This window comes from Micrasema longulum, unplaced genomic scaffold (genome assembly GCF_059751315.1).
Source record: "Micrasema longulum isolate JH-2025_06_02 unplaced genomic scaffold, ASM5975131v1 h1tg000299l, whole genome shotgun sequence".
Classification (NCBI taxonomy): Eukaryota; Metazoa; Arthropoda; class Insecta; order Trichoptera; family Brachycentridae; genus Micrasema; species Micrasema longulum.
The window spans coordinates 705,436-733,192 of NW_028277503.1; the positions used below are offsets into that span (position 1 = coordinate 705,436).

The following is a 27,757-nucleotide window of genomic DNA, read 5'->3' on the forward strand; positions in this document are numbered from 1 at the left end:
TAAAATAGGAAGTCATAATATATAATACATACGATAATAATAGTTACGCACGGTTAAATAATGTTGAGAACTAGGAAATTGTTTACATTTACGACAAAACTAACTTTTTAGCAAAAGACAGTTAATATATATATTTGTGATCTTAAAAAAACTTACGAATACTTACGTTTTATGTGGGTTTTCCACCACAACTCCATACTTCAATTATATCGAAGAAAACTTTAATACTCGCGGCTCGCGGCGTCGGACGGAGTTTGACGGTTGACACTGCGGAAAAAATGTTGCCACTTTGAAAAATAAATATTACTATTTTTTTTTTTGGTAGCCTTAACCCTTACGCTGCTACGCAGTTTTTCAAGAATCTAATCAGAAATCTTATTATTAATACATTTTAAAAATATTTTATCGAATACGTTGTTTTCCAAACACACTACTGTTTTGAAAATTAATAGCAATTCCAAGAAAAATCTTCCATTTCATAAATATCTAATTCAAGCCCAGTGGAGTGAGCAAGATAGACAACTCGTGCCGCCCGCAACACATTCTCGTACAGCGGTTGTAAACCATTTCTTAATCGAAAATAAAAACAAACAAAAATGATCTCGCACGGCAATCTAAAGGCGCATTGTTTTAGTAGTTATCATTGAAACGACAGTATTATGATGGTTTTTTTGTTGATTGCGGGGCAAAGTGCCCTTATTATCAAACCTACCACTTCCATCAATGCATGCTAAACAAAATTTGAGTAAAATATATCTTGGATGATTCATATGAACAAGTGACGTCGTTCAAAGTAGTTTGTTTTTATTAAAATATTTTATATTATTTTTTATTAATTTTCAAGAAACTTTGCTGTATGATTTAATGTTCGAATTTTTACCGCACGTAAGAAAACATTTTTTGTATAAAATTTTCCGTAGGGCTGAAATAGGTACGAAACTGAATAATAACCCGTCGAATAAGTATTTTTTATGTTTTAAAAATGTTTTATACCACTGACGTTGAAGTGCAACAAGCAGTTTCCGAATTCATTTACCCTTTTGGGGATTATGACGTCAGCATCAGTCTAGTTAGAACTTTATGATAGGGATTAACAACAACGATATATCGTTGTTTAGCAGTCTAAGGGTTAAGCTAGGGTTTCCTAGGACAGCGGTGCCCGTATCTTAACGGCCGTAGTGAACGCTGATGCGGTGGACAGTCGTCGCAACGGTGACCGGAAAGTGGTTTTCTAGAAAAATGGTGTTGACAACACCTTTAAAAAATAAAACCACTGTCTAGTCACCGTTACGACGGCTGTTCACCGCATCACCGTTCACTACGGCCGTTAAGATACGGTCACCGCTGTCCTAGGAAACCCTAGCTTTAGTGAGGATTTTTTCAAAAAGTGATCAGTCTTACGCTTCAGGTCCAGGGACCGTGAAATATTATTAAAAAGTATACGGCACGCCCTTGTCCTGAATTGTCACGTCGCGTCGGCCACAGTAATGAAAAATATTTGTAATAATTAATTCATTTACTTGATTATTTTCCAACATGATTCATATTAATATAAAATAGTTATTATTTTGTCGAGTTGGTTCCTATCGGACCGTGAAACGATCGAATAAAATGGTATCAAGGTCAGACCTTCCGATAACTTTAATGCGACAAGCTTCACAAAAAGTAATGGTCAACATGTGTAATTATTTTACTATTGATATAATTTACACAGTTCTATACAAACCTTAGTTATATCGATCGAATACAACTACAAAGCTCAACCTTGTACCTATCTAACACCGAATTCATAGCTAAAATTCAAAGGAAAATGTGTCAGTTCGATTTTTAGGTGTAGGTGCTAGATAAAGGTTATTTTTACTAAAAATGAGTACCTACTCATACATTTACACAATATACTTCTTGTCTATTTTCTTAATTTGTAGAATTTTAAAGTATACCTACTACCTGGAGCTCAATCACAAATAACTGTCGACGTGCTTAAAACATGCTAAGCATTTGAGCGAACACAATGAACAATAATAAACATGCTTCAGCTATCGCAGTCATAAGTCAACGGGTGTGTAATCTCTAAGTCACCGCTCGTGTCTGTTTGTTTATTGTTTTCCTCGTACAAAAATACAGTTCATTGGCGAAAAATCGTCGTTTACTATAAAAAATAATACAATATATTGCATTTGCAAAAAAGTAAAGAGTATCTAATAGAAAAAAAGTGGAAAATAAATTACAATTACTATGGCGACTGCTTTTCTTGACATTTGGCTTGTCAACCGCCGGCTTAATGCAATAAATAGCATGATAAATAATAAAACAATAAACAAATAAATAAAAATAGCAGTTTTGGAATATTTTCCATATTTACACTGGTGAAATTCAAATGTGTAATTGCGCAGTAGGATTATACGTCGCAAATCGTAAATGTTTTGACATTTAATATTAGGTGTTCACGGATGTTCCATTGTGATCGCGAATACGATAACAACCATGGTGAAAAATTGTTATCACGTCGCTTATTAGGACGTCGATAGTTATTTGTGATTGAGCTACAGAATGTTAGAAAAGTGTTTTTGACTCTATGGCTTCTCTCAGGTAAAAATCTTGAAAATGTATATTGAGTGGAGGTAAGTCCGCCTCGTCGTGTAGTGATTGGCGCATTCGCCATCCATGTTAAGGTCCCCGCTTCAATTTATTTATTCATATGAAATTAAGTTACTTTTATTTATTTATTATTATTTTTTATTTTTTGCACCACAACAGGCCAGGAGGCCCAATTACAGTGGTGAATTACATCACAGAACACCCAGGCTCGATAAAAATCACATTAAACTTTTGTGTTCTCACCGGGAATCGAACCCGGAACTTTCCATGTGTGAGTCAAGCGTCTTGACCACTACACCACGGAGGCCGCCATATAATTATAATAGTCCAGAAACCGCGTACGCGCATCAAACTGAAGCCGACTAAACTACTCATAAATGTGTAGTTTTACGTTTTGGCTATTAGTTACTCTGTAGACGTCGCTTAGTACGCAACTGCCCATTTAAATTCTGTGTTGTGTCGTTTGTAAGTGTCAAAATACTGCTGGTATTAAAAGGGAATCGGGTGGGTAATTTGAAAAATGAACACTAATTATTGTAATTAATAAATTGCAATAATCCATGAGTTTCAATAGAGGAATCTGTATTTTGAAAAATGAGCACTTTTCATAATTTATCAAAAAATGCAAACATCTGTTAGTTTTAATAAAGTAAGTAATCTGTATTTTGAGAAATGTACACCTCTTTTTATAATTTATTTATAGATTCTAATAAAGGGAAAAAAAAACTAAAATCAATGAGTTTCAATAGAGTAATCTGTATTTTGAAAAATGAGCACTTCTTATTCTGATTATAATTCATCAAATGCAAAAATCCATGAGTTTCAATTGCGTAAACTGTATTTTTTAAAATGAACACTTATAATAATGAATAAAAACCAAAAATCTATAAATTTCAATAGAGTAATCTGTATTTTGAAAAATAAGCACTTCTTATTCTGTCTAAAATTCATAAAATGCAAAAATCTATGTATTTCATAGAGTAATCTGTATTTAAATTTATTTCAACAGAGAGGGAAAACATTTTTGAGACGGGAATATGGAAGTCTAGGCATTTACAGGGCTTATGACCTGTCATTGGCTGGTTTAAGTGGCCACTTTACACACGGTGTAATGTTTTCCCTCTCTGTTGAAATAAATTTAAATATGAATAACTCCCTTGGGAGAAATTCCAGCCAGTCTGCAAGCATTTGGACATACTCAAACATTGTTGAGTAATCTGTAATTTGAAAGATTAACAAATCGAGAATGCATTAAGTCAACAGTCTTTATATATTTAATATATTTTTAAATACAGGCGCAAGATGTTGATTTCAAATTTTATGCTATGCCTCGAATAAAGATTACTCTTTCAAAGCTTTAAAACAGTATTAAAGTAAAAGAAAATTTAGTTTCTAAAATCTTAACATGCAACAATCTATGAGTTTTCAAGGAGCATTCTAAAGGTTGAAAAAAATACACATTCAGATAAATTATAAAAAGCAAAGTTAAATTCTAACATAATACATTATTCAATAGATCAATACTTTTGCAGCTATTGAAACATAAACACAATCATTATTGTAAGGGTACAAAACTAAACATACGCGCGTTTTCAATCAATAATAATAAATAATGTATTATTTCAAACACCTAGACACGACGTTTAACCTATTTTTCCATTTCTATATTATGTACATTGTGTACTTTATGGATTAATGCGGATGAAACGGAATTTCAAATGAAAACAGTTTCGGGGTCAATGCCGCATGAAACCGGTTTCCGCGTGTTAACGTCGCGTAATATTATAAATTATTAATATATAGGTAATATAAGCAGTCCGGTATTTTAATGCCAACAAACGGAACCTAGACACCTGTTATTCATAAAAGATAAGAAAAGACTCGTTAAATAAGGTGAGGTCTTGAGACCCGAGTTGTCTCGGGTTGTTAGGGTTGTCCCTGGCTACCAGATTTTTTTCTTTATTAAAAAAGGGCGATTAGTTTTGTTATTCACAAAATTAATCGATATTTTTTTTGCTACCACAACAGGCCAGTGCCTCGATTACAATGAGAAGTTAACTCCCTAGGGAGGAAATCCAGGACCTCGATTATTATGGGAAGATAAAGACGTCATACCTTCACCTTGACGGTATAGTTGAAGATAAATTCCCTCTAAGAATAAGAATTAGAATTCATTCGGTAAAATAAATGTTTTCAAAGCTGTGAAAGATAAGTTTTCACCAAATAAAAAGAACACAATAACCTCTCATTTTGTTTCGATAATAATGTCAGTCAATGAACAAATTCCTATACACAATAATACATTCATTAACTGATAATTTTATTCCATCAAAAGCAAGGTATCTTATTATCTTTATCAATTATTTAAAATATTTCATAAATACATTTTTTAATCACCATAATATTTTTCTTGATTTATATTTTAATTTTGATTTATATTTCAATTATTATTTTTGAGTATACATAAAAATTCCATTTTTTGGTTTACAATAATTAGAACAATAATTTTTGTTTTATGTGGAATTAAAGTATATTATTTTTAATTATTTCATGAGGTTCGACTTAAACGCTTATTAAATACACGCCTAATCATAATTTGCTGATACCTGAGTGTTTTTTTTTGCAAGTAATTTACTTTCGGGGGATGGACAATATAATTAAAAAAGAAGTGAAAAGTTATATTTATAATTCTTTTTTGTGTAGCACTGACTTAAAACACCGTTTTTTTTAAAAATAATTTATATGTTATACTAAAAATATTTACCGATTAAAAATAAAATAAACAAATTATTGTAAAACGTCACTCCCCATTTTATACTCAAGAATCGTTTTTTTTTTTACGTAAAGCCCAACGTTAATGTAAATATATGTATTAAATTAATATAAAATTGTGTTTAGTAGTAATGTTGTATACGTTGTATACTTATATTTTTTATCTAAATAAAGTAAAAAATAAAATGAAATGTTCAAAACAAACGCATAAAATCATGATGTATCAAAGCGACCCACTCCGAAGGGTTGACTTTGATCACAAAATTTTTATTATTTTCTCGCTCACACAACATAATATTTTCTCATTTAAAAAATAAGAATTTTAATTTCTTTTACGAAGGTTTGAAGTTCAAAACTGAACAAAGTCACCCCATTCCACTTACTCTACTCGAATCATAAATTTTTACGTAAAAACTATCTTCGCATACGATGACGTCAAACTTGGTGACGTCATGAATTGTCTGTTTTTATTTATATTCAAATGACTAGACTTTAATCCTTTATATCTCCCTTATTTCTTAACGGATTTTAATAAGAGTAGTACCGATTGTCTTGTGATTTTTCAAATTAATTTATTAGCTAATAAAAAAAAACCGTGATAATAGCCCATACGCGTCGTTTCAATTTCTATTCGGATTACCAACATTTAAAACAAATGCACGATTCGTGGTGTACTGTTGGGTGGGTTTGGATGATCGAATTTATTACCAACCGAATAGAAACGCTTTTCAGAGATGTTGAAAATAGTAAACGAAATTTATGAATGAAATTATTGATTATTAGAGCTTTTATAAACACTAAAGGAGTCTTTGAGAAATCCTTTATATGTACAATGTGTTAAATCCGATATTCCTCCCGGGTGATAATACCCTATTAAATTTAAATGTTCATGGAAGCAGAAAGAGAGGGAGGAAAGTAGAGTAGCTATACAATGTCTTCTTTCTCCTTTTTATGTAATATTTTTATTTTTACTTTTTTAGAATTAAATTATTTTTCCCCTCTCCTCCTGCATTCATTAGTGTGAAATCTGTAATTGGTCTTACTTTTTTTAATTGTTCTTTTGTACCTTGTTTTATATAAAGACTGTATGATTTCATTAATAAATAAATAAATTATCCAAAAGGCAGTATTCCTAAAAGTTCTTCAGTAGGATCCTTAGACGAAATAAATCAAAAGAAAAGTGTACATCTCTTGCGCTGTGCGAGCCGTACTCTAGTGGCTAAAGAGCCACGTGCGGCTCTCGAGCCGCGGTTTTGAGGTATGTATGAATGTATGTAACATCCATTCAAATCTTTAATAAACTTTGCTTATATGCGAGTAACAAAAAGTTTTCATGCAAATCATTCGAATGTGTGTGCTTACACGAACAAAATTGCATGTTCTAGGTTCGCCGACGGAGGCTTATTAAACATTCGAACGTTCTGTATATATAATACTGTTATGAAGGCATTTCGGCAAGCACGGTCTCTTTTTACATTTAGATAAGGAATTTAGTAAAAAATGAACTAATTCAAGGTTGAATGCAAAGAGTTGGAAGCACGTGTTTACCCAATAACAGGTTACTAAAAACGCAATGATGCATTGCATATCCGGATACCATGCAATCATTTATTCATTTATTGAATTGCGGAATTACATATAAATATTTATTTAATAAATAATAAATCAACGGTTTAAAGAACCTTTTACAAAAAAATGTTTCACAGAAATAATCACAGCAGTGAACAATTCATTATGTTATACATAATATCAAATATAATAGAATAATTAACGTATTACAACAGAGATGAAGAACATTTAAGAGAAGGTAATATAGAAGTCTAGGCATCTACAGGGCTTATGACCGGTCAATGGCTGGTTTATGTGGCCACTTTACACACTGTGTAACCATATTCACCATTCTGCCCATATTTGAACATCTATATTCCTTTAATTCTTTCATCTGTTGATGTTAAAATAATTAATAATTAAAACTAAACAATTTAGTGAACATAAAATATAAAAACAAAAAGTAAAAAAGAAACATAACATATCTAAAACATGTATCACTTTCACGCAATTCTCCTGTCTTTATTCTTTACAAGCATTTTAAGGGTAATCTTCTCAACAGATTCCCTCATTTTTCCTATTTTATTCCAAGCATTTCTTATTATTTTCATCCCTCTCAACACTTTGGGAACGAAATCATCATTATTTCATTTAACTCTCTCGTATGCTATTTTAAAATATTTTATATACTCGTACATATTTTTAATTTGTTCATTAATTAGTATGTCTACAAAAAATATCATACAGGTGTTATTTAAACCCTGTCACATCCAAAACCACGATGATCATTATGGGCAAGAAAACATATTGGCATATTAAAAAAAATATTTAGAACAAAGAAAACTTTTAAAAATAAAATATTTGAAACAATAAATGGTTGCTTACTTCTGCAGGGGAGAAGTGAGGGGAGCGCGGCGCAGTGTCAGACTCCCCCCCTTCCCACTCCTCGTTTCACCCCTGCAGAAGTAAACAACCATTTGCTTTTTTTAAATATATATTTTTTTAAATTTTATTCGTTCAAAAAAAAAATTTTAATGTGCCAATATGTCTTCTTGCTTATACTGATCATCATGGTTTCGGATGACAGGGTTTAGTGAACACCTGTATAGTCGTGAAAAACTTCAATTGGACTCATACATTATAGTATAATACGAATTGTTTATAAATTTTCTGTTGTTTTACAAAAAAAAAATGTTGAAAGATGACAATTAACATGAGAAAATCTTATGTTTTAAATATAAAAATAACGAAGCAAAGTTGAGAATAATTTAACATAAAAATAAAGTGGTTAGTATTCAACTAGATAAAAATTGTTGGCTTCGTGGTGCAATGGTTAGCGCATTTGCCAACCGTGCAAGAGGTCTCGGGTTCGATTCTGACGTGGTTGATATGAAATATTTATTTAAAAGGGTTCTTTCACACTGGAATATTTCATAGTCCCTGGAACCGTAAGACTGATCACCTTACCTTCACGCAACAAAAATGATCAAAATACGCTGCGATTGGTGTACCAATGCAGTGCCCTATGCACCATTAGGTGCGGAAAGGTAATGATGATGATGAGGTAAAAAAAATAAAAAAAAATTAATGCAACAACTTTATAAAGAATAAGTTTTTTAGAGCAACAAGAAAACTTCAATTATCTAAATAACACCTTTATTTTGCCAGTTGGTTGGAGAAGTTGCCATTTTACAGTAAATCCACCAGTTTACAGTTTATATTATGTAGAACACGTTAAGGGAAGTTAACAGAGTTATCTTCGATTGTCTTTAAAGAAAAATCGACATTTGTGTACGAAAATGACCATATTTGCATGAAGTTCTAAAGTATCTTCATCGGTAACATATAATTGAACATGTTTAAATAAAAAAATGTATTCATGTTCTGCTTTTCATAAAGAAATTTTAATTTTACTTTGTAAACAAAAAAAATAGAAATAAAAAAATACGTATCCAACGAAAAAAAGTTAAATTTAATAATATATTTTAAAACAAATCCATTACTTTTCTAAAAAATAACGAGTGAGATTATATTTTAAATCATTAACAGAATTTGTACTGAAAATATAGAATATTTGTTTAAACCGATTTCCATACCTATATACCCTCAGTAGAGTGAATGCATTTTGAATTTGGTTCGTGAATTGCTACAAAAAATATTCTTTACTTCTATTTCATCTACCAGCGGTTCCGAAAAGCACCGCAAGGGTGGTATTCTGAACGCAAAAGCGCGCGCAGAAAACGCACTTTTAACGCGTATTTATGTACTAAGAGAGCGATCTCTCGTCATATCTCTAATCATAGAGCGCTAATAAATACGACATAAACTATTTTTTTAATTGGCTTAGTTTAATAGTCTATTAACAAATAAAAAAAAAGAGAAAAAAACCACTGAACTTTTTTATTCTGTTGAAATATCTGTATACGGAATGTAAAATAAAAAGACAAGTAAAATAAATATGATAAGTTAATTTTTACAAGACTTCGTTCCTCATTTGTTGGATAATGCACAATCAAAGTGCATTCATGTTGAAACATTTAAGGTTATGCGTTTAAAACAGCCATTTTATCGTGTGATTTTACCTTTAAAATTGACTGGGAAACTAGTGATCGCGGATTTGCATACTAAACAATACGCAACCATGTTATCTTAGTCACGAACTTACAGAAGATAATACAAAATGTTGTTTAACAATAATTTCAAGTCTTTCGTCCAAATAATATATCGTCGTGGCAATGCCAAAGTCGCGAATCTGCATTTTTGCCAGTTTTGAGTTAAATATACCACGAAAGTTCATTTAAAACGGAGCACACTACCAAAACAGTGAATTTGAAATTGTGTAATGGGGCCCCGATTACAACGGGAAGTCAACATTCATCTTCAATTTTATCTACAAAGTAAAATTAAGTTTTCTGTAGGAAAAGCAGAACATGCATACATTTTTTTCTTTTAAACATGTTCAATTATAGGTTACCGATGAAGATACTTGAAAACATGAAAACTTTATGCAAATATATAGTCATTTTCGTACACAAATATCGACTTTTCTTTATAGACAATCGAAGGTAACTCTGTAAATTTTCCATTGTAATCGGGGCCCAGAACTACAGAACCGAGATCTCACCACCTACCATTTCGAAGAACTATAAAAGTTGGAAAATTGTTTTCAGGCGTTGCCTAGTTGGTTTAGCCGGATGAATCTCACCCACATGATAAAGGTTTCAGCTCCTTTACCTTACAAAAGTCAACAGATAGAAGAGGAAATTAGGATGTTTAAACAAAGGCAGAATGGTGAATGTTACACAGTGTTTAAAGTGGCCACTGAAACCAGCCAACGACAGGTCATAAGCCCTTTAAATGGCTAGACTTTCATATTCCCTACTCAATTTTTTATCTCTCTTTTGCGACAAATTTACATTTTTACTCGTTTGCCTAATTTATTTACTACGCTAAAATGGTCTAATTTATTTACTTCAGTAATCTGTAATTAAACATATTTAAAAAAATAAAAAAATATTTATATTTTATTTTTCATACAGAAAACTTAATTTTACTTTGTAGGTAAAATTTAGGATAGGTAATTGTTGCCTTCACATTGTAATACGGGCCGAGGAATAATGAGATATTAAAGATCTTTAAAATCAATGGTTCATGTCCAACCTGCCGAGGACCTCAGAATGGTGGGCGGACGCGTCGACCACTCAAGGAGGCACACTTATCTACGCGCCCTTTTCTTATTCAGGATTTTTTAACTGAGAGCAGCCATCGAGCATAAAGCACTCGTCCGGGATTCTGGTTTTTACATACATAACTGTATGCTTTATCCGCCTGGACATAGAAAATATGTTACTTCTGTCTTATTTGTATTACGGGATATGGGCCTCAATTCCCGTCTAATGTCTATATTGTGACGAAAAAAACGACCATGGAGTGTATTAAAGTTTCTCTTTTTCATAAAATGAATTAGTTTTCCGTTTCGTGCCCTTGTTCATGGTCTAAACAACAAACAACGGTTTTGTCGGCAACCTTTACCGTTTGACTGGCCACAGAGATGCAACAGGAAATGGCCTACCGCCGGCTACCGGTTACCGGTTATCGACAAGTCAAGATTCGATGTTGTTATGGGTTAGTGAGGCGCATAATCAGTTATGATAAATCATCGATTAAATGAATGCTCAATTAATTTTTTTTAAAACCTAATCGACAGGCTTACAAGGGCCCTTTTCGTTTGACATTAAAGAATTATAAACTTTGACTGAACGTAACCTAAACAATTTCAGAAATTATTTCAAATAAAGTGGTTTGGTAATAGCATGATTTAGGCAGACATGACTAGTGTGTCATCCAAGAGTGATAACTCCCCTTGCTTCTCGAATGCTTGCTTATGTTTTAGAAACACATCGAAAGAGATTTTTTTAACTGTTTTTGAATGTCTTGGATATTTTGAAACTAGTGTATTATGTGTATATGCAGGAAAAGGTGGTCTGAGATGGCATGGCAGCCATTACTCGTTAAAAAAGCATGCGGCGGCGGCCCCGCTGATGTCGCGCTTAGGTCCTTAAATGGTTTCTTGTTAGAATTTATCTGACTCCAGAAACTGAAAGACATTAAAAAACTACCGCTGTTTGCTTAAAATAAGTATTTTCAAAATCGTGTAACGTAAAAATTTTAATTCTGGTAGAGAATTTTACTATTTATTTATTCAAAATTACAGTCTTTTAAATATTAATGAACTTATTAAGGCTTTTTAGGCTGTGCCCGTGTCGAGCCATAATAATTAACAATAAAAAATACACAGTAACATTGATTAGATTAGATTATAATAACAAGTGATGCAATATAATATCAATCCAGAAAAGTAAGGTATAAGTAATAAATAATAAAATTACAAAGAATACAATGTAAAAAAGAACAGATATAAATACAATATAAAAAGAAGAGAAATCAATAGAAAAAGAATATGTAGAAAAACATAATTTAAATGATAATTGAGATTTTGTTTCTAGAAACTCACTCTATAAGAAATGGGAGTAATAAATAATATGCCAAATAAGAGTGAGTACCAAATAAAATAATACATAATGAAAAAATATAAAAATATCAAGATATGTAAAAAGCAAGTAAAAGTATGGAAGGAAAGCAGATTTGTCAATTTTTGCTAATTGCTAATCTCGAACTTAAAAATTGACAACCTCGTCCCTACCGCTGTGCAGCAACCAATTACAAATATTTTTCTGAAATACATTGGCACCTGTGGAGTTCTTTATGGCTGCCGGAAGTTGATCAAATTTCGGAACCAGACAGATAAAGTTTCCTTGAGCTAGCTTTGAGTGAGTGGTAGGGCCAAGCTAATTAATCCTTCCCGCTGATCGCGTCTGTATATTTTGCCGTGTCCTGACTTATTTACAGATTTCTAGAAGTTCACAAGTGCCTCTTTAACAAAATTACTGTAAGAGAGAAGAAAACTGTGATTTTTAATCCTGGAACTAGAAAACGAGCACCTAACGTTAAAGTGAATAGTTTTAATGTAGTTCTTACAGTAGGGCCAATTTAATAGGTCACATTTGACACTTCATCAAAATTCAACGACATAACCTTGTAAAGGCGGAAATAAAATATTGATTACTTTTTCGAATTAAGAACTGCACAATTGTTTCAATATCGATTACATATTTATTATAATAATGACAAAAGAAGGTAATTTACTTTCACTTATAGACCATTCTAAACTTAATAAACTTTTTCTGTTCTAAACGTCGTTGCAATGTTGCATTAGTGAACCCTTTTTCTTTTTAAATACTAGGGATGTTACCCAGAAAAATCGAATGTTGATAATTTTGTTAAATTATGTACTTATCTTATTTTGTTCCTTAAATTTACGATAGAAAATAGAATGGGACAGGGATTCGTCTTATGATTTTTAAAATAAAATTACAGTACCTATAAGTACTTTTTCATAGTAACTGAATTCAATTTACATATATTATGTTTGAAGTCCGAATCGATTCATTCACTTGAATCGATGTTTTTACGCAGGTTACCTCACTATGAAGCTAAAACCGACAAATGTCAAATCTGACCTATTAAATTGGCCCTACTATAGTAACAATTCAAATAATGTAAATTATTTTATACATAATGATATGGCATACTGGGCTGGGGCCCGTATTTTAATCGTAAAGTAAAATCGTTTTTTTTTAACGAAAATGAGAATATTTGTTTAAAATTTGAAGCAACTTTGTCGGCAACAAGTAATTGCACACAATTTAAATGAAAAAAAACATGAAAATACACTCATTTTTTTACACAAACTTCGGGATTCAAACATATTACAATGGGAACTTAACAAAGTTATTTTCAATTGTCTATAAAATAAAATAAAATTTAATTTTCTGCACGAAAAGTTTAATATTTATATAAAATATATTTTAAGACGTGTTTAATTACAGGTTTCCGACCATGATACTTCAAATTTTCATAAAGAAAATTCGATTTGACTTTATATACAATGATGAACTTTAACCCTACGGGAAATTGGATTAAAAAAAAAGTTTTCTTGCGCGGGGTAAAATTTAGAACATTTAATTGTATTACAAAGTGTCTTGAAAATGTACGGAAAAAATAATAAAAAAATATTTTAATAAAAACGCACTACTTTTAATGACGTCACTGGTTCATGTGAATCAACCTATGATCTGAGAGCTATGGAAGATTTCCAGTCTGCTTGTCGCTTCTGGACCAATGGGAAGAACTGAATGAGAATAAGCGGAAATGAACCTCTGAACAAATAAAAAATATTAAAAAACCACTGAACTTCCTCATTGAAGATAATTCCTCAATACTTGTAGGTCAGGGCTTCAACGTTCAACGTCTCCAACCCATGACAAACTGTAGCTTAAATTTTCCCGCTGACCCGAGAGGGTGCATATGAAAAGATTTATAGTAGAATGATAATAGCACTAAACATTAAAACAACGTACTGTATTGACAAACTTAGCTAAGACCACTCCTTATTTACTAACTATATCAATCATCCGGCACTTTATAATATATATTTAATACTTTAGATATACGTATAGACGTGTAAAGGAAACTTAAGCTAAAAAAGTTGTATTACGAATTACAAGGCGTCATCAAATCGATCGAATATTGTCATTACTCATTGCGATAGGTACCGGTCGATCAGTTACGTGCATCTCTAGTGTGGTCGATACTTTTCGCTTAGATACTTAATTACCCACGGAGTTTCAAATAAACAAGGTTATCTACTGGTTATGCAATTCGCAATTAATTAGTAATAATTAAAATCTACTATCTACACACTACACAGGTAACCTACTGTCGTGTGTTTTTTGTGTATGTAATTCCTACTACATATATGTGTATAGGTAGGCACTATGAAATTGAATAATTTGTTGTAAAGCGCCCTTGAAGTGATTTTTCAAAAGAATAGCGTGAGATAATTACCACGGATAAAATTATGATTGGCAGGTTATTAATTTGATTTATTAGATTTGCGCAAAAGTTATTTTTCCAAAAATGTCGCTTGCCATTTTTTTTAACCGATTTCAAGTTGGCTAGCTTTTTTGGGAGTCCCAATTCAGAGACATCTCGAGGGGTGCTATTCTGAACCGCTCTCGCGGCCGTAGAAAACACTTTATCTCGTGTCTTTTGTCTAAATACACGAGATAAATGGTTTTTCCACGGCCGCGAGAGTGTTTGGAATACCAGTCCAGGTAATAATATAAGGGCCCCGATTATAATGGGAAGTTAACAGAGTTATCTTGAATTGTCAAAAAAGTAAAACCAAATTTTCTGTACGAAAATGTGAATATTTGTATGAAAATTTAAAATATAATAGTCGACAACCTGTAGTTCAATATGTTTAGAAAAAGAACGTGTATACATATAAAAAAACTTAATTTTACTTTGTAGGTAAATAAAATTTAAGATAAACGTTAACGTCCCATTGTGACACGGGCCCTGAAAGTTTATTATTGCGATTATTAATTGTCATGCTCAAATTGTGTTAAAAGTGATCATCAAATGATTGGTAGACTGCCTGTTTATAGGAATTTTGAAAATTTTAAATTGGAGTGCTTAGGTACACTGCCTACTTTTTGATATTTTTGTGTTCTAGTATGAGTTATAAGAAAAATAGAAAACATATTAACTCTTGTTAGGATTTGAACTATTATTTGCAAAGTCGATAGCTAAATATGCGGTGTTATATTAACGTATGATTGTTATACTAGTCGTAAAGCAGGATTCGCACTTCGGCCCTCTACTATACTTCAGATAATTTTATCCACAAATTGAATACTCTCCTTGTACGCCAGACAAAAACGCCTCGAGTTCTATGTCCTAAGTCCTAACTTCTAATACGCATAATGAATGTTCCAGGCCACCGACGAAGAATTGGAAGCGGCTTTGAATTCTGCGCTGGAAGCAGGATATCGCCACATAGATACAGCCTTGGTGTACGAGAACGAGGTCGTTATTGGAAAGGTCCTGAAGAAATGGTTGGACTCCGGGAAAGTCAAGAGAGAAGACCTTTTCATTGTTACTAAACTGCCACCGGGAGGTTAGCTAATTAAATAATAAAACATAAGTCATAAGTCATAATACTAGGGGTAGATATTTTTATTACTGTGCTTTATGATTTTTTTTAATGCAAAATTTATTTAAAAGTACAACTTCACTAGGGAAACCAGTTCTAAGGAGGACTGTACAGTAGGTGAGCCGATATTTTTTTTCCCGAATTTTGAAATGAAAGGGGTCTAAAAAGTTGCTATTTCGATTACCCAGAATGCAAAAAATATTTAAAAAATATTTGATACTACTTTTAGGCCCTCAACCAGAGCTTGAAGTTTTCGAAAAGGTCGATTTTTTGCGCTAAACCGGCTGTTATTTCGTATTTAAGTAAGAAAATCAGTCCAATTAAATTTTATAATGTGCATTAAACCTTTATAAATAAGCATCTAATGGCGTGCGTCGCACTTTGTTTTGTAATAAAGGGTTAGCATTGTTTTAATGAGCCATTGTTTTTGTCAATATTAGCCAGGCGCTCGACGGAATTAGTTCTGCGGAGTGTAAATTTTTTGCATTTCGGTAGTTTTAAAACGTGTTCGAATTTGTAAATTTGTAATTTGTAAAGTTATATCTTTACTAACTAAAAAATAATTTTATCAATATTTATTTATTTATTTGACGGACTTATGCAGTCCATTCTAACGATGGTTAATACAATTTCTTATAATAAATACAGGCACTAATAAAATAAAATACAACTAAATAAAATTAAAGCTAGGACAAAAAAATAAAAATAGATAATTAACAAAATGTTCAGACAGTGAGAAACTTCATACCTCAGTTGAAGGCCAAAAGTAGTATGGAATATTTTTTTAAATAATTTTTACGTTCAATGTGATCCAAAATGCAACTTTTTAGACCCCTTTCACTTTGATGTCTAAAAAAATAAAAAAACTTCATACATCATCGGCCCACTTTACTGTACACTGTACATATTTATTTTCACATATTTCACATGTGTGTCACTTTTTTACATATTTTTATTTCTCTGTGTAATTTAGCTTGTATTTGAGTCCAGTTTTCTGTTTATTTATTGATTATTCTCGCTTGGTTAGTATTTTTACATTTTGGTTTCAATTGATTTATAATTGTTGAATATTGATCAGTTATAGTAGATGTAAGAACTGCACTCCTGGCACCCATTTTCGTTTTAATCATTATGTGGTGTAGGGTGTCGGTATATTTGATTTTGTACTATTTGGAATTTTAGTAGGAGCATTGAATAATATACATTTGTAAGTACCTCTTTATATTTATTTGGATGGCCCGAATAATGAATTTGATTTTTTTTTACCTATTCGTATTTAAACGGAGCTCATTTTTTGTATCGAAGAATGGGTGTAAAATGTTTTTTTTATTAAAGGAGTTGCATATTTTTTACCTTGCTTATTACGTGCAAGGCTTATATTAACTGCAAAAGGTATGTTCCTTCTAATTTTTTGACCATAGTGTAAGGATCTGGTGGTGGAAACTCATACAGGAGAAGCCGGACTATTGATAGGCATAAGCAGATCTTCCGTTCCACTTTGAGAGCGTTCGGCATTTTGTGTCCTATTTTTATTTATTTCAACAATCACCTTTACTATTTTTAACATGTATGATATTACCTCATACGATAAGTCCTTATGACTTGTTACTGTTACGATATCTTCTAGGTCCTCGTTCAGACTTCTGCATCGCTCCTCCAGCTGCATTCGCTCTAAGCTGAAAAATAGAACAATGCATCATCAAATGAGGGACATCTTGGGGTGTCTCATCATCACATGGACAGCTATTGATTTCTGAGAGCTTGAAACGGTGAAGATAGCTCATAAAACATCCGTGGCCTGTAAGGATTTGAGTCAGTTTGTAGCCAACTTGCTGCGTTTTCTTGAAATCAAAAGCATGAAAGATCGTTGGAAAAAATATTTTGGTTACCTGTTCAGTAGTTTTACGTAAATACCGGCCGTTCCAAAACTTAAGAGTTCTGCCTCTTATTTTCTTTTTGGCAAAACTCAAAGGAAATCTGTCAAAATCAGGAGCTGTTTTCTTGAGAGTAGCTACTGGAGCCTTTTCATCTGCCTTTTCATTGCCTTGAATTCCGCAGTGACCTCTTATCCACCGTGAAAATCGGTGTAAAATGTTTGTCTCTGAGGGAGATCCTTTGAGTAAATAATACGCCAGTGGCTAATAGAGTCGCCCATACAACGGGATTAAGAATTGTAAGGGAAAACCGAAACCGTACGTTACACGTTCGGAACGCTGTTGTTCTATGCAAAAGGGTAAAGCTAGGGTTTCCTAGGACAGCGGTGCCCGTATCTTAACGGCCGTAGTGAACGGTGATGCAGTGGACAGCCGTCGTAACGTCGACTAGAGAGGGGTTTCCTAGAGAAACGGTGTTAAATGGTGTTGATAACACCGCTGTCCTAGGAAACCCTAGCTTAAGCGAGAGCGAATTATTATTACTCTTAAGGGGAGATCCATTTACGTATATTACCTACATAATATTGCCAATATGGTGGATGCCTGGTTTGTTTCGTTTTTGCATGTTTTTTAAAATGGGAAAATGAGTTATTTAAACAAAACATGTTTAGAAAATTATTCAATTTTTTAATTCATTTGAATTTTTGAGATAGTAGGTATACTACATATTTGAATAAACTCATTGCGTTTTTGACATTAGTTTATATAATATTTATTTTTTTACCAAGATTTTATTTTAGTGAGACCTTTTACCAAAAAAATCATAACTTTCTAAACTCGTCATTGTTACAGCTGATTTTACGTAATTAAAACGTCAGATTTTGACGTTGCCGACAGCTGATTTTGACGTTATTAAAACGTCATCAACGTCATTGCTTTCAGCTGATTTTGGCGTTATTGAAACGCCGTGGCATAGAATTACAATAATGCTATGCGCCATGGGCTTAAATTTTGACGTTATGGAATCGTTTTTCCTCAGCTGATTTTGACGTTATTAAAATCCAGTGCTTACAGCTGTTTCTGAGGTTATTGAAATATCATTGTTTACAGCTGATTTTGATGTGATTCAAGCACAATTGTCTACACCTTTGAATTTCTCCATCTGTGTTGAGATAGTTCACAGGAATGGATCATTCCTGGTTGTGCCACTATGAGCTGTGTCTATTCTTTATAAATGTATGCATTGTTATTAAATTAAATAAATATAAAAGGGTCATTAAAATAATTTGTCAATAGGTAACCATCCTTCTTTGGTCCGCAAGTTCTTCGATCAGTCGATCAAAGACCTGCAGCTGGACTACCTGGACTTGTACCTCGTTCACGCCCCTTGGGCCTTCAAGTACTGTGAAGACAATCTCCACCCAACCAACCAAGATGGGGAGTTCCTCATCGACCCTAACACAGATCACATTGCTATTTGGAGGGTAAAAACTAGAGTTTTAATATTATTGCACTCCTCAAAATGATGAGTTCTGATTTTTCAAAATGTCTCTTGTTATATGTGTTTTTTACCCTGCATTTGTCCATCTTTTAATGAATAATCTATGATTTTAATGTTTGATTGCAATAGCATGTATGCATAAAGTCAAGGGTTCGATTCTTGACAAGGCCGATATGAAAACTGATGTGAAATGTGCTTGTTCCCTGCAATATTTCATAGTCCTTGGACTGAATATGAGCGACACTTTTTATTTTACTATTTTCTTTTAAATAGCAGACTTTGCAGTTTACGAATTAAGTATTAATGCAGCGCTATATGCACCAATGGGCGAAGTTAACCACAGAAATAAGAAAAATAGTTATTTTTATTTCAGTACATGTAATCCTGTTGATCGCGGGGGATAAGTTTCTGGACATGGCTCCGATAAGCAAAATTTTGCAATCAACGGGGGATTTTTCACACAACTCAATCAAATATTTTTCAGCTGATCCTATGTCTGCACTAGCCGATTCGACAATCATTTTAGGCAATGCTAGTGACTGTTTTTTCTTTTCTATTTTGAGATTTTATATGATCCCAAAGATTTTTAATTATGTCTTTTTGATGCACAATTAAAATCCCTACCCACAACTGCAAATTTACCACTATTTTTTATTGGTTTTTTTCTAAAGGTATTGTAAAAAAATTCGCGTTATCAACAAATCTACACTCGCCGGGGCGCGATCAACGGGGGGGTTACCCGTAATTAAATGAATAACGTGACCCATGACTAATTTTTATTAAAATTTCTGTCATTGAAAATCAAATAACTCTCTCCACCTGAAAAATAACAAATTTGGCATTTTGTCACATTTATCATCATCATTTCCCTTTCCAAACCCAGTGGTAGATAGGGCACTGCATTGGTAAAACAAATCATACAGTTCTGTGGACCCTGGACGAATGTTTTCGACTCAGTGTCTGCTCTTGGGTAAAAATCCTAAATAAGAAAATCGAGTGGAGATAAGTCCACCTCATTGTGAAGAGGTTGATGCGTTTGCATACACTATTCTTGAGGTCTTGGGTTCGATTCCTGACAGGGGCATGTGAAATACTGATTTTAAATGTTGTTTAAAATGCAATATTTTATTGTTTCTGAACCGGTACCTGAAATGTAAGATTGATCAATTAATCACATTGCCTTCATATAACAGTTAATCGAAATACACCGCGTTTGGTTTGTTGCATTACTATTTAAAAAATGTAATCTGGTGTTTAAATAAATCAGAACATCAAAATACTTATAAATTTCTGAAAACTGATATTTCCCTCCAAAACAGAGTTATTATACTTATTTCTCATACTAAAGTAGAAGACGAAGAAAGTTATCAAATACATGTATATTACCTACATGTTTTAAAAAATACCCTTTTAGTATACCTTATATTGATATGCAATGTGTAACAAAACTTTTTATTTCCCAGGAAATGGAGAAGTTAGCAGATGAAGGGAAAGCCAAATTCATTGGCCTATCAAATTTCAACGAGAGGCAGATCAAGCGCGTGCACGACAACTCCAGAATCAAGCCCGCGAACCTTCAGGTGGAAGTTCACGCCTACTTCCAACAGCGACCTCTTGTGGCCTTCTGTAAGCAGCACAACATCACAGTCACCGCCTACTCTCCCCTCGGCTCCAGGGGACTCGGCTCTTTCATGAAGAAACTTGGGTTCGAGTAAGAATCTCTCTTGGCACATTCTCCGAATAAACTAATTTTAGTAGCCTCACGAGTCCCATACAGAGTAGTACTAATTTCAAATAGTTCTCTTTTTTCTTTTCTTCTTATCTTGCCTTCCCCTCTCCACTGCTGGATATTGGCCTCTCCCAACTCTTTCCACTTGACTCTCTCTTGACTCCTTCGCATCCAGGCACCACCAGCTAACTGGGCGATGTCTGCATCTGGGAAAGCACCCCCTCAACATACCCGAAAACCGTTTTAAAGACCAAGGATCTTCCTATTCGTTTGCTCATACTAAAAAAAACAATCTTTACACCAGTCCTCTTTGGTGGAGTGTAGGGAACACTCCTTTTATTTATCCGGGGCCTCCACTTCAATACTTGTGGCGCCCGTCTGGTTTCCCCCTGTCTAGCTATAATATATCCTTGTCACTTTAGTTTTGCCGCACGGTTTATGACATCAGCAACTTTGGTTCTCCGTTTAATCTCTTCATTTCTAATTGTATCTTGGAGACTCACACCGAGTGTCTGCCATTCCACGAAGCATTTTAATTTTTGGATACTCTTTAATGTAAGGGTTTTTTTCTGTGTGAAGCTAAATGTCTGATATATCAGACATATATATCTGTCATATATGTTATATATATATATGACATATATGATATATGTCATAAGAAACTTTACACACCTCATTAACAACTTACTCTTATATTCTTTTCCTTTTATTTCTGAATCAAATCTCATGGAAGACCAATATAATATTGAAATTTTATTACATCATCATAATCAGTCCATGTTGGTCCACTGCTGAACATGGACCTCCCCGTGTCTCCTGTTTACCTACTTACAGCCTATCATGATGAGATGTGGAATTTTCTTCAGCGTATAATTGATTAGATTGTATAAATGACCTTGCTACAGATATTGGCGTAAGATTTAAAACTATTTTATTCAAATTAGAACATACCGCACCGTAATTAACATAATGTTGTTGCAGTTAATGGCACTGTACTTAGTAAAAGTCAGTAATGGCAGTAGTCAACTTAGATAGAAAGATGGTGATCAGAAATTATTATATTATTTGAGTGTGTGAAGCAATAACCGCAGACTATGATATTCGAGACCAAGTCTTTCCTGTATGAAAAGGGGAATATTCTTTCATAATTTTAACACTATTACTTTTGATTAAACAAGCGGTCGTTTTTAAGTACTAAAACAGGCCTGGGAAAACTTTTCGAATAAAAAGTTGCATTAGGAACGGCGAGCCACATGTAAAATACTATTCATAGATGTACATACATTATTTAGCGTTGTGAAAAGGAATTTCAAAATAAACAATAAGTGTTTCTCTAAAAACAAACAATTTAATGAGGAGAATGAAACTGGTTTACATATTTCAACAATTTTTTCATTTCAGGTGTTCATTTTGTAGTTGTTTTTTAAAACTGTCTGTAGATGTTCATCGGTGATGCTTGGTCGTACTATGTTTTTATTAAGATTCATGATTTAAAAAGGTTTGTTCACATGTATAAGTAAGTTGATTCAAAAACAACCAACACTTTTCGAGTAAAATCTTTGAGTCTGAAGAATTTGTCCAAATTAAGAGTGCTATAAAATTTTATTTATCATGCTTTATTTCTCTAGTCTCTATTCATCACCTACCTGTGACTGCTCCCTATAGTCGATAAATTTTTAAATGTATATTATTTTAGTTTTAAATGGCAGAAGAAAAAAAAACTTTCTTCAGAAACATGATTATACCTCCCTGGCCGGGAATGGGCATGCGGACATGCGGCCCCTAAGCCCCAGTTTGCCCAGGCCTGAACTAAAACATATCGATTGTAGTGGGTCAAATAAATTCATATTTTAAGAGGGAATAATGTGTATTTTTTATGTATTTTTTCAGACGGGAGCTTCCCGACCTTCACAACAATCCTGTGGTGCTCGAGCTGAGTGCCAAGTACGGCAGGACTCCAGCCCAGATCCTCCTGCGTCATATTCTGCAGAGGGGCATTATGGCCATACCCAAGAGTACTAATCCCGAGAGAATTAGTCAGGTACAACGCATTTTTTATCGTCCTCAAAAAAATTATTTAGCCCATTAGATGGATGCTAAATTAAGCTAACTAGAGAAATACAAAAAAAATGTTTCTTTACTCCGGATATATGAAATAAATGTATCTATAACTGTGGTCTATGTTCAAGGTCCACAGAAGGAATGCGTGGTAATGTGTTTTGACGCTGCTTGGTTGAGTTTCGATAAAAATTGGCACCTCAGTATTCAAGAATATGATATATTTTTGAAATATTTAGAAGCTCAACTCAGGAACCGCGTCACAACACACTGCCGCATTCCTTCTGTGCGCCCTGAACGTAGACCACGACTATGCAACAATGTTTTGAGTTTGTCAAAATTTTTGTAGACAAGACCTGGATTTGTGGTTCTTGGCGGTGAGTTGTCGAGACATTTAAAAGTAAAGCCCTATAGCTATCAAAATGTATATTTTTTCGACATTTAGTATTAAATGTCGAAAAAAATGACTTCCCGGAAACCGGAAATCTATCACAACACTTGTCAATGCTGTAATTAATTAACTGATTCACAAGAATTTGTGACGTCATTCAAAGTAGTTCATTTTCATCAAAACCATTTTCATTAATTTCTGAGAAACTTTGCTACCGGGTGTAAGAAAACATTTTTTATGTTCAATTTCCCGTAACACCGAACTTCCTCATTAATATGAAAAGTAGCCCTTTTTACTGACATTAATTTTTACAAAAAACATGCACACATGCACATAGATGTACTATTTATGTTTATAATTTTATTTTACAGAATATTTCGTTATTTGATTTTGAAATTTCTCCCGAAGACGTCAAAAAGATGGACAGCTTGGACCAAGGGGAGCAAGGGCGAGTGTGTGATTTCGCTTTCTTCAAAGGGCTGGACAAGCACCCCGAGTTTCCATTCTAACAGATTCCCTATAGCATAAAAGAAAAAAAAAAGAATAATCAATGCAAATATATACTCTGTTTTCAATAACTGCATCTTCTGTTACAATTTATTATTGTTAGTGTTTTAAAAAATCTATGATTTTTATCATGTTAATTTAAGTCGACGAAATATTCTCCCGGTTAGCATAAATACGAGGCATGTCTAGAAAGAAAGTTCCGTTTGACAGATTAAGGAAAACAAATAAAACACATTCTAAAAAAACATGGTGGAAAATCTTTAGACCTCAAACCACTATTTTGTAGGCACTTGTCATAGCGCTCCCATGTTGTGGCAATATGCTGTATATTTAAAAAGTTACTTTTAAGATGAATAAGTTACTTTAAAGTTTATTAGACGTTTTTTTATGTTATCATATACCATGTTCCGTATGGCAACAGCGCTAAAATGGCAAAACAGCGTATTTGTGGGTTGTCCTAGCAGAATACTCAATTACGTTTTTAAAATTCATGAATTTCAAATTAAACATTCCAATTGAAGAGCTGAACTATAAATTTTTAATGAAGCAGCTAAAATTAATATATATATGTGATAGAAGGGAAATTTCAGATTTAGTGCTGCTTTTCAAGTTATCAAATAATGTTCTTGACAGTCCCGAACTTTTAAATTGTGCAAATTTTTATGTGAGACAGCGTGGGATGAGACAAAATACTTCTTTTGCTTGTTGATTTGCGTAGTTAAAACTATGCTAAATACTCACCTATTCCACGGCTCCACATGTAAGCAAACAAACATGGAAACTTAGATTTATATAATTTATCTTTATACAAATTAAAATCATTACTTTTATATCACTTTTTTTTCTAAATTATAAAACTGTACTAACTGTTATACTTGTTTTACTGTTTATACTATGATACATCGCCTCTGGTACTTCTATACTTTTTTAATTTAAACTCTTTATTTATTGTTATTTTCTGCATACCTATGTTAAAATTTCTTATTTAATTTTCCTTTATTATTTCTCTATTTTCTGCTAATTTTATTTTGGGTATCTTTATTTTATAGAACTTTGTAGACTTGTGTACAGGTGTTTTGTTTCATTATAATTGTTTTTCAATATTATTTTTTACTTTGTCAAAGGCGTAAGCCGTCGAAATAAATAAATAAATTCCCCGGGAAGTAACACCAATAAAAATTAAAACTAAGTACATATGATGAAACTCGACGAATAGAATATATGGAGTTTTGTTAAGCCAAAATTCTGTGTCTATGGATACAGCGTATTGCCATAATGCGGGCGAGCATGGAGCAAGCTTTTGTATTCCCTCTTTATAAAAGGGGACGCCCACTTCTTTCGTCACCACGCACATTATCATGATCTTCATTGACCTATCTCACACACCCCCTTCTTATCATTGGATCATTTATCGCATGTTGATGAATGTGGACTGGTTTAATGTTCTACGCATTAAGGAAATGAATTATTAACCTTATCTCACTGCGGTGGGATTTTAAATATTTGGCATTTCAAACAAGCGCCACAAAGCGTACACAACAGTGGGCTAACTCATAATGGCGTTAACTCCTTCTCAATAGGTCAGGATAAGTACCACGCATGCGCGAAACGGCCATCGCAACGCTGTGATGGCAAGAAATACAAACGGATCGTTTTTTCTGGAAATATCTCATATATAACATACGTAAATTAAAAAAAAAAAAAACAGTATTTTAACATTAATATCATAAATATTTTTCTAAAGGCAATGTGACATTAATAATATCATTTTTATTTACATTAATGATCTTACATTTACATTTTTGAACATATTTTTTTTTTAAATGTAAAACAAAACTATTGTAATTTTCTTATAGGTCTATTTAGTATTTAATAAAATTGAGATTTTTTTAGATTAAGTAACATTTTATACACGTTGTTGAACTTGTGTTATTAGATAGTAGTTCGTAAAGTTAATTAACATTCAAAATATAACTTGCAATTAAAATCATAATCACAATTTTTACAATGAATAATTGTTCGTATTGTTCCTAAAATAAATGAAAGTATGAAATATATGTTTTTTTCCTATGTCGAATGTTCATGCAAAAAAGTATTATTATATTGAAGTTTGAAAAATGTGGCAAAATAAAAAACTGAAAAAAGTCTTTGTTTTTTTTTGACTCCAGTAGTCTAGGCGTTTAGGTTATTTAAAATGTTATTTAACATCAGCTATTACCTCTACACACTAAACACAAAAAAGCGGTTGATGGAAGCCCTGGTATTCTCCATTATGGGGCTGAAACGTGAACAATGCCTACGAGAGGAAGAGGATCGATGCATTCGAGATGTGGTGTTGGAGAAGGCTGATGCGAGTGCCTTGGACAGCCAGAAGGACGAATGCATCGATACTGGAAGAGCTCCATATTACAACTCGTCTATCAGTGGTGTGTTTGAGAAGGATACTGTCTTTCTTTGGACACATTGCTAGACGTGAGCCAGACAATCTAGAAAAGGCAATAATGTCTGGCCGAGTTGAAGGTAGGAGAAGCCGGGGTAGAATCATATAGATGGACTGACCAAATAAAGGTGGCTACGGGGCTAAAATTTGATGAGTCAGTACGTCGGGCTGAGGACAGACTGGAGTGGAACAGGCTAATTAGAAGTGTTCATGGTGATCACGATCCTCAGCATTGAGGAACCGACTTGGAAGAGAGAGACTACCTCTACAAAAAATGTCGTGAAATAGCTGATACAATTTATCTATATACTGTTCATTTCATGTTCGAGAATATTTTTTAACTTACTGTGATGCTACTTGTGAAAACCTTTAATTGGCTTATTTGTAATTTGTTTTGCTTTATATGTAAGATAAATATAGCTGTTGATTATCCGAATAAAAAATAAATAATAAAATATAAAAAGGAGTAGCAGTAACAGTTACCGTTTCACAAATCTACTGTTCACAAAAATAAGAAAAAGTAGTCAGGGTGTGTGAAACCATTTCTATAAGATAATGATCTAAAACAACCCCCCCTCTAGGATGGCTGTTCGCTTAAGACCGCGACTCCTTAAACAAAATAAAAAAAGGGAGGGGGATAGCCACAGTTTTTACACGCTACTTAAACAGTTTCACTAATTTTGGTGAAATTGTTTCAGCTGTTTCGGAAGAATAATTGTTTTGAGAAAAGTTTTTTTCAAAGATAATGTAGAACTTATACAATTTTATTTATTAATGGGGAAATTTAGTGCTATGGGAAAATGGATATAAAACATGTTTTCTTACGCATGCTAAAAATAAGAGCATCTTATTGTACTGTGAAGTTTCTCAAAAATGAAGCAAAAAATTCATAAAAATGAACTACTTTGAAATGTCACAGGTTCGTGTGAAAAATAACCAATAAATTATAGCGTTGTGATAGATTTCAGTTTCCTTGTCACCATTTTTTCAATGTTTAGTGTATTTTGACAGCTACTGGGTTTTACTTTTAAATGGAAGCACAACTCATCGACGACATCATAGCGGCAATAATACAATACATAAAAATGTACATATTTTTTTGCCTTGGTTTAAAAAGTCAATAAGTTAGTTCGTTTATATTTTTTTTTAAAAAACACAACATCCTCATTAGAATTTTGAAAAATGTTTTTTTGTTTTATAGAGATGAAAAGCTATTGTAAAAATACGGTCATTTTTCATCACGGTAATCAGCAATATAAACAATTTGCAATTGGGTGCTAAGAAATTAGTGTAATTAATCAAATATAACTAATATAAAATTATATACAATCATCATCATCACACCATTATCTCCACGTGATGGTGCAAAGCACTGCATTGGGAGAAAAAAATCAGCGTTTCTCAATCATCCGTTACAGAAGGATAAGGTGAGATCAGTCTTATTCTTCAGATGCCAGTCCAGGAAAAATGAAATATTTTGGTTAAAAAAACATTTAAAATCTATATTTCACATCCACCCTGCCAGGAATCAAACCCAGGGCCTTGAGAATGGTAGGCGAACCCATCAACAATTACACAACGAGGTGTACTCATCTCCACTCGATTTCCTTATTCAGGACTTTTACTTGAGAGGCATCGAATCAAAAACACTCGTCCAGGATTCTGCTTCTATTTCACACACAGAACTGTTTTCTTCATTGTCCTGGAAACAGATGAGAT

The 27,757-nt window shown here is 33.0% G+C and overlaps 1 protein-coding gene across 2 annotated transcripts in view; it reads left to right on the forward strand.

The window, feature by feature from the left end:
• Positions 1-24,777, forward strand: part of LOC148282752 (1,5-anhydro-D-fructose reductase) — a 40,876-nt gene extending 16,099 nt beyond the window's left edge. The window contains exons 2-6 of one of the 2 annotated variants that reach the window (XM_088224607.1): positions 15,322-15,502; positions 18,709-18,896; positions 20,377-20,624; positions 22,533-22,683; positions 23,463-24,777. In XM_088224607.1, coding sequence (XP_088080733.1) covers positions 15,322-15,502; positions 18,709-18,896; positions 20,377-20,624; positions 22,533-22,683; positions 23,463-23,600 — 906 coding nt within the window. In that variant the 3' untranslated portion in view covers positions 23,601-24,777. Of the gene's footprint in view, positions 1-15,321; positions 15,503-17,206; positions 17,772-17,929; positions 18,897-20,376; positions 20,625-22,532; positions 22,684-23,462 lie in introns of those variants that run through there. The other variant, XM_088224609.1, reaches the window with a different exon arrangement.
• Positions 24,778-27,757: the final 2,980 nt, after the last annotated feature.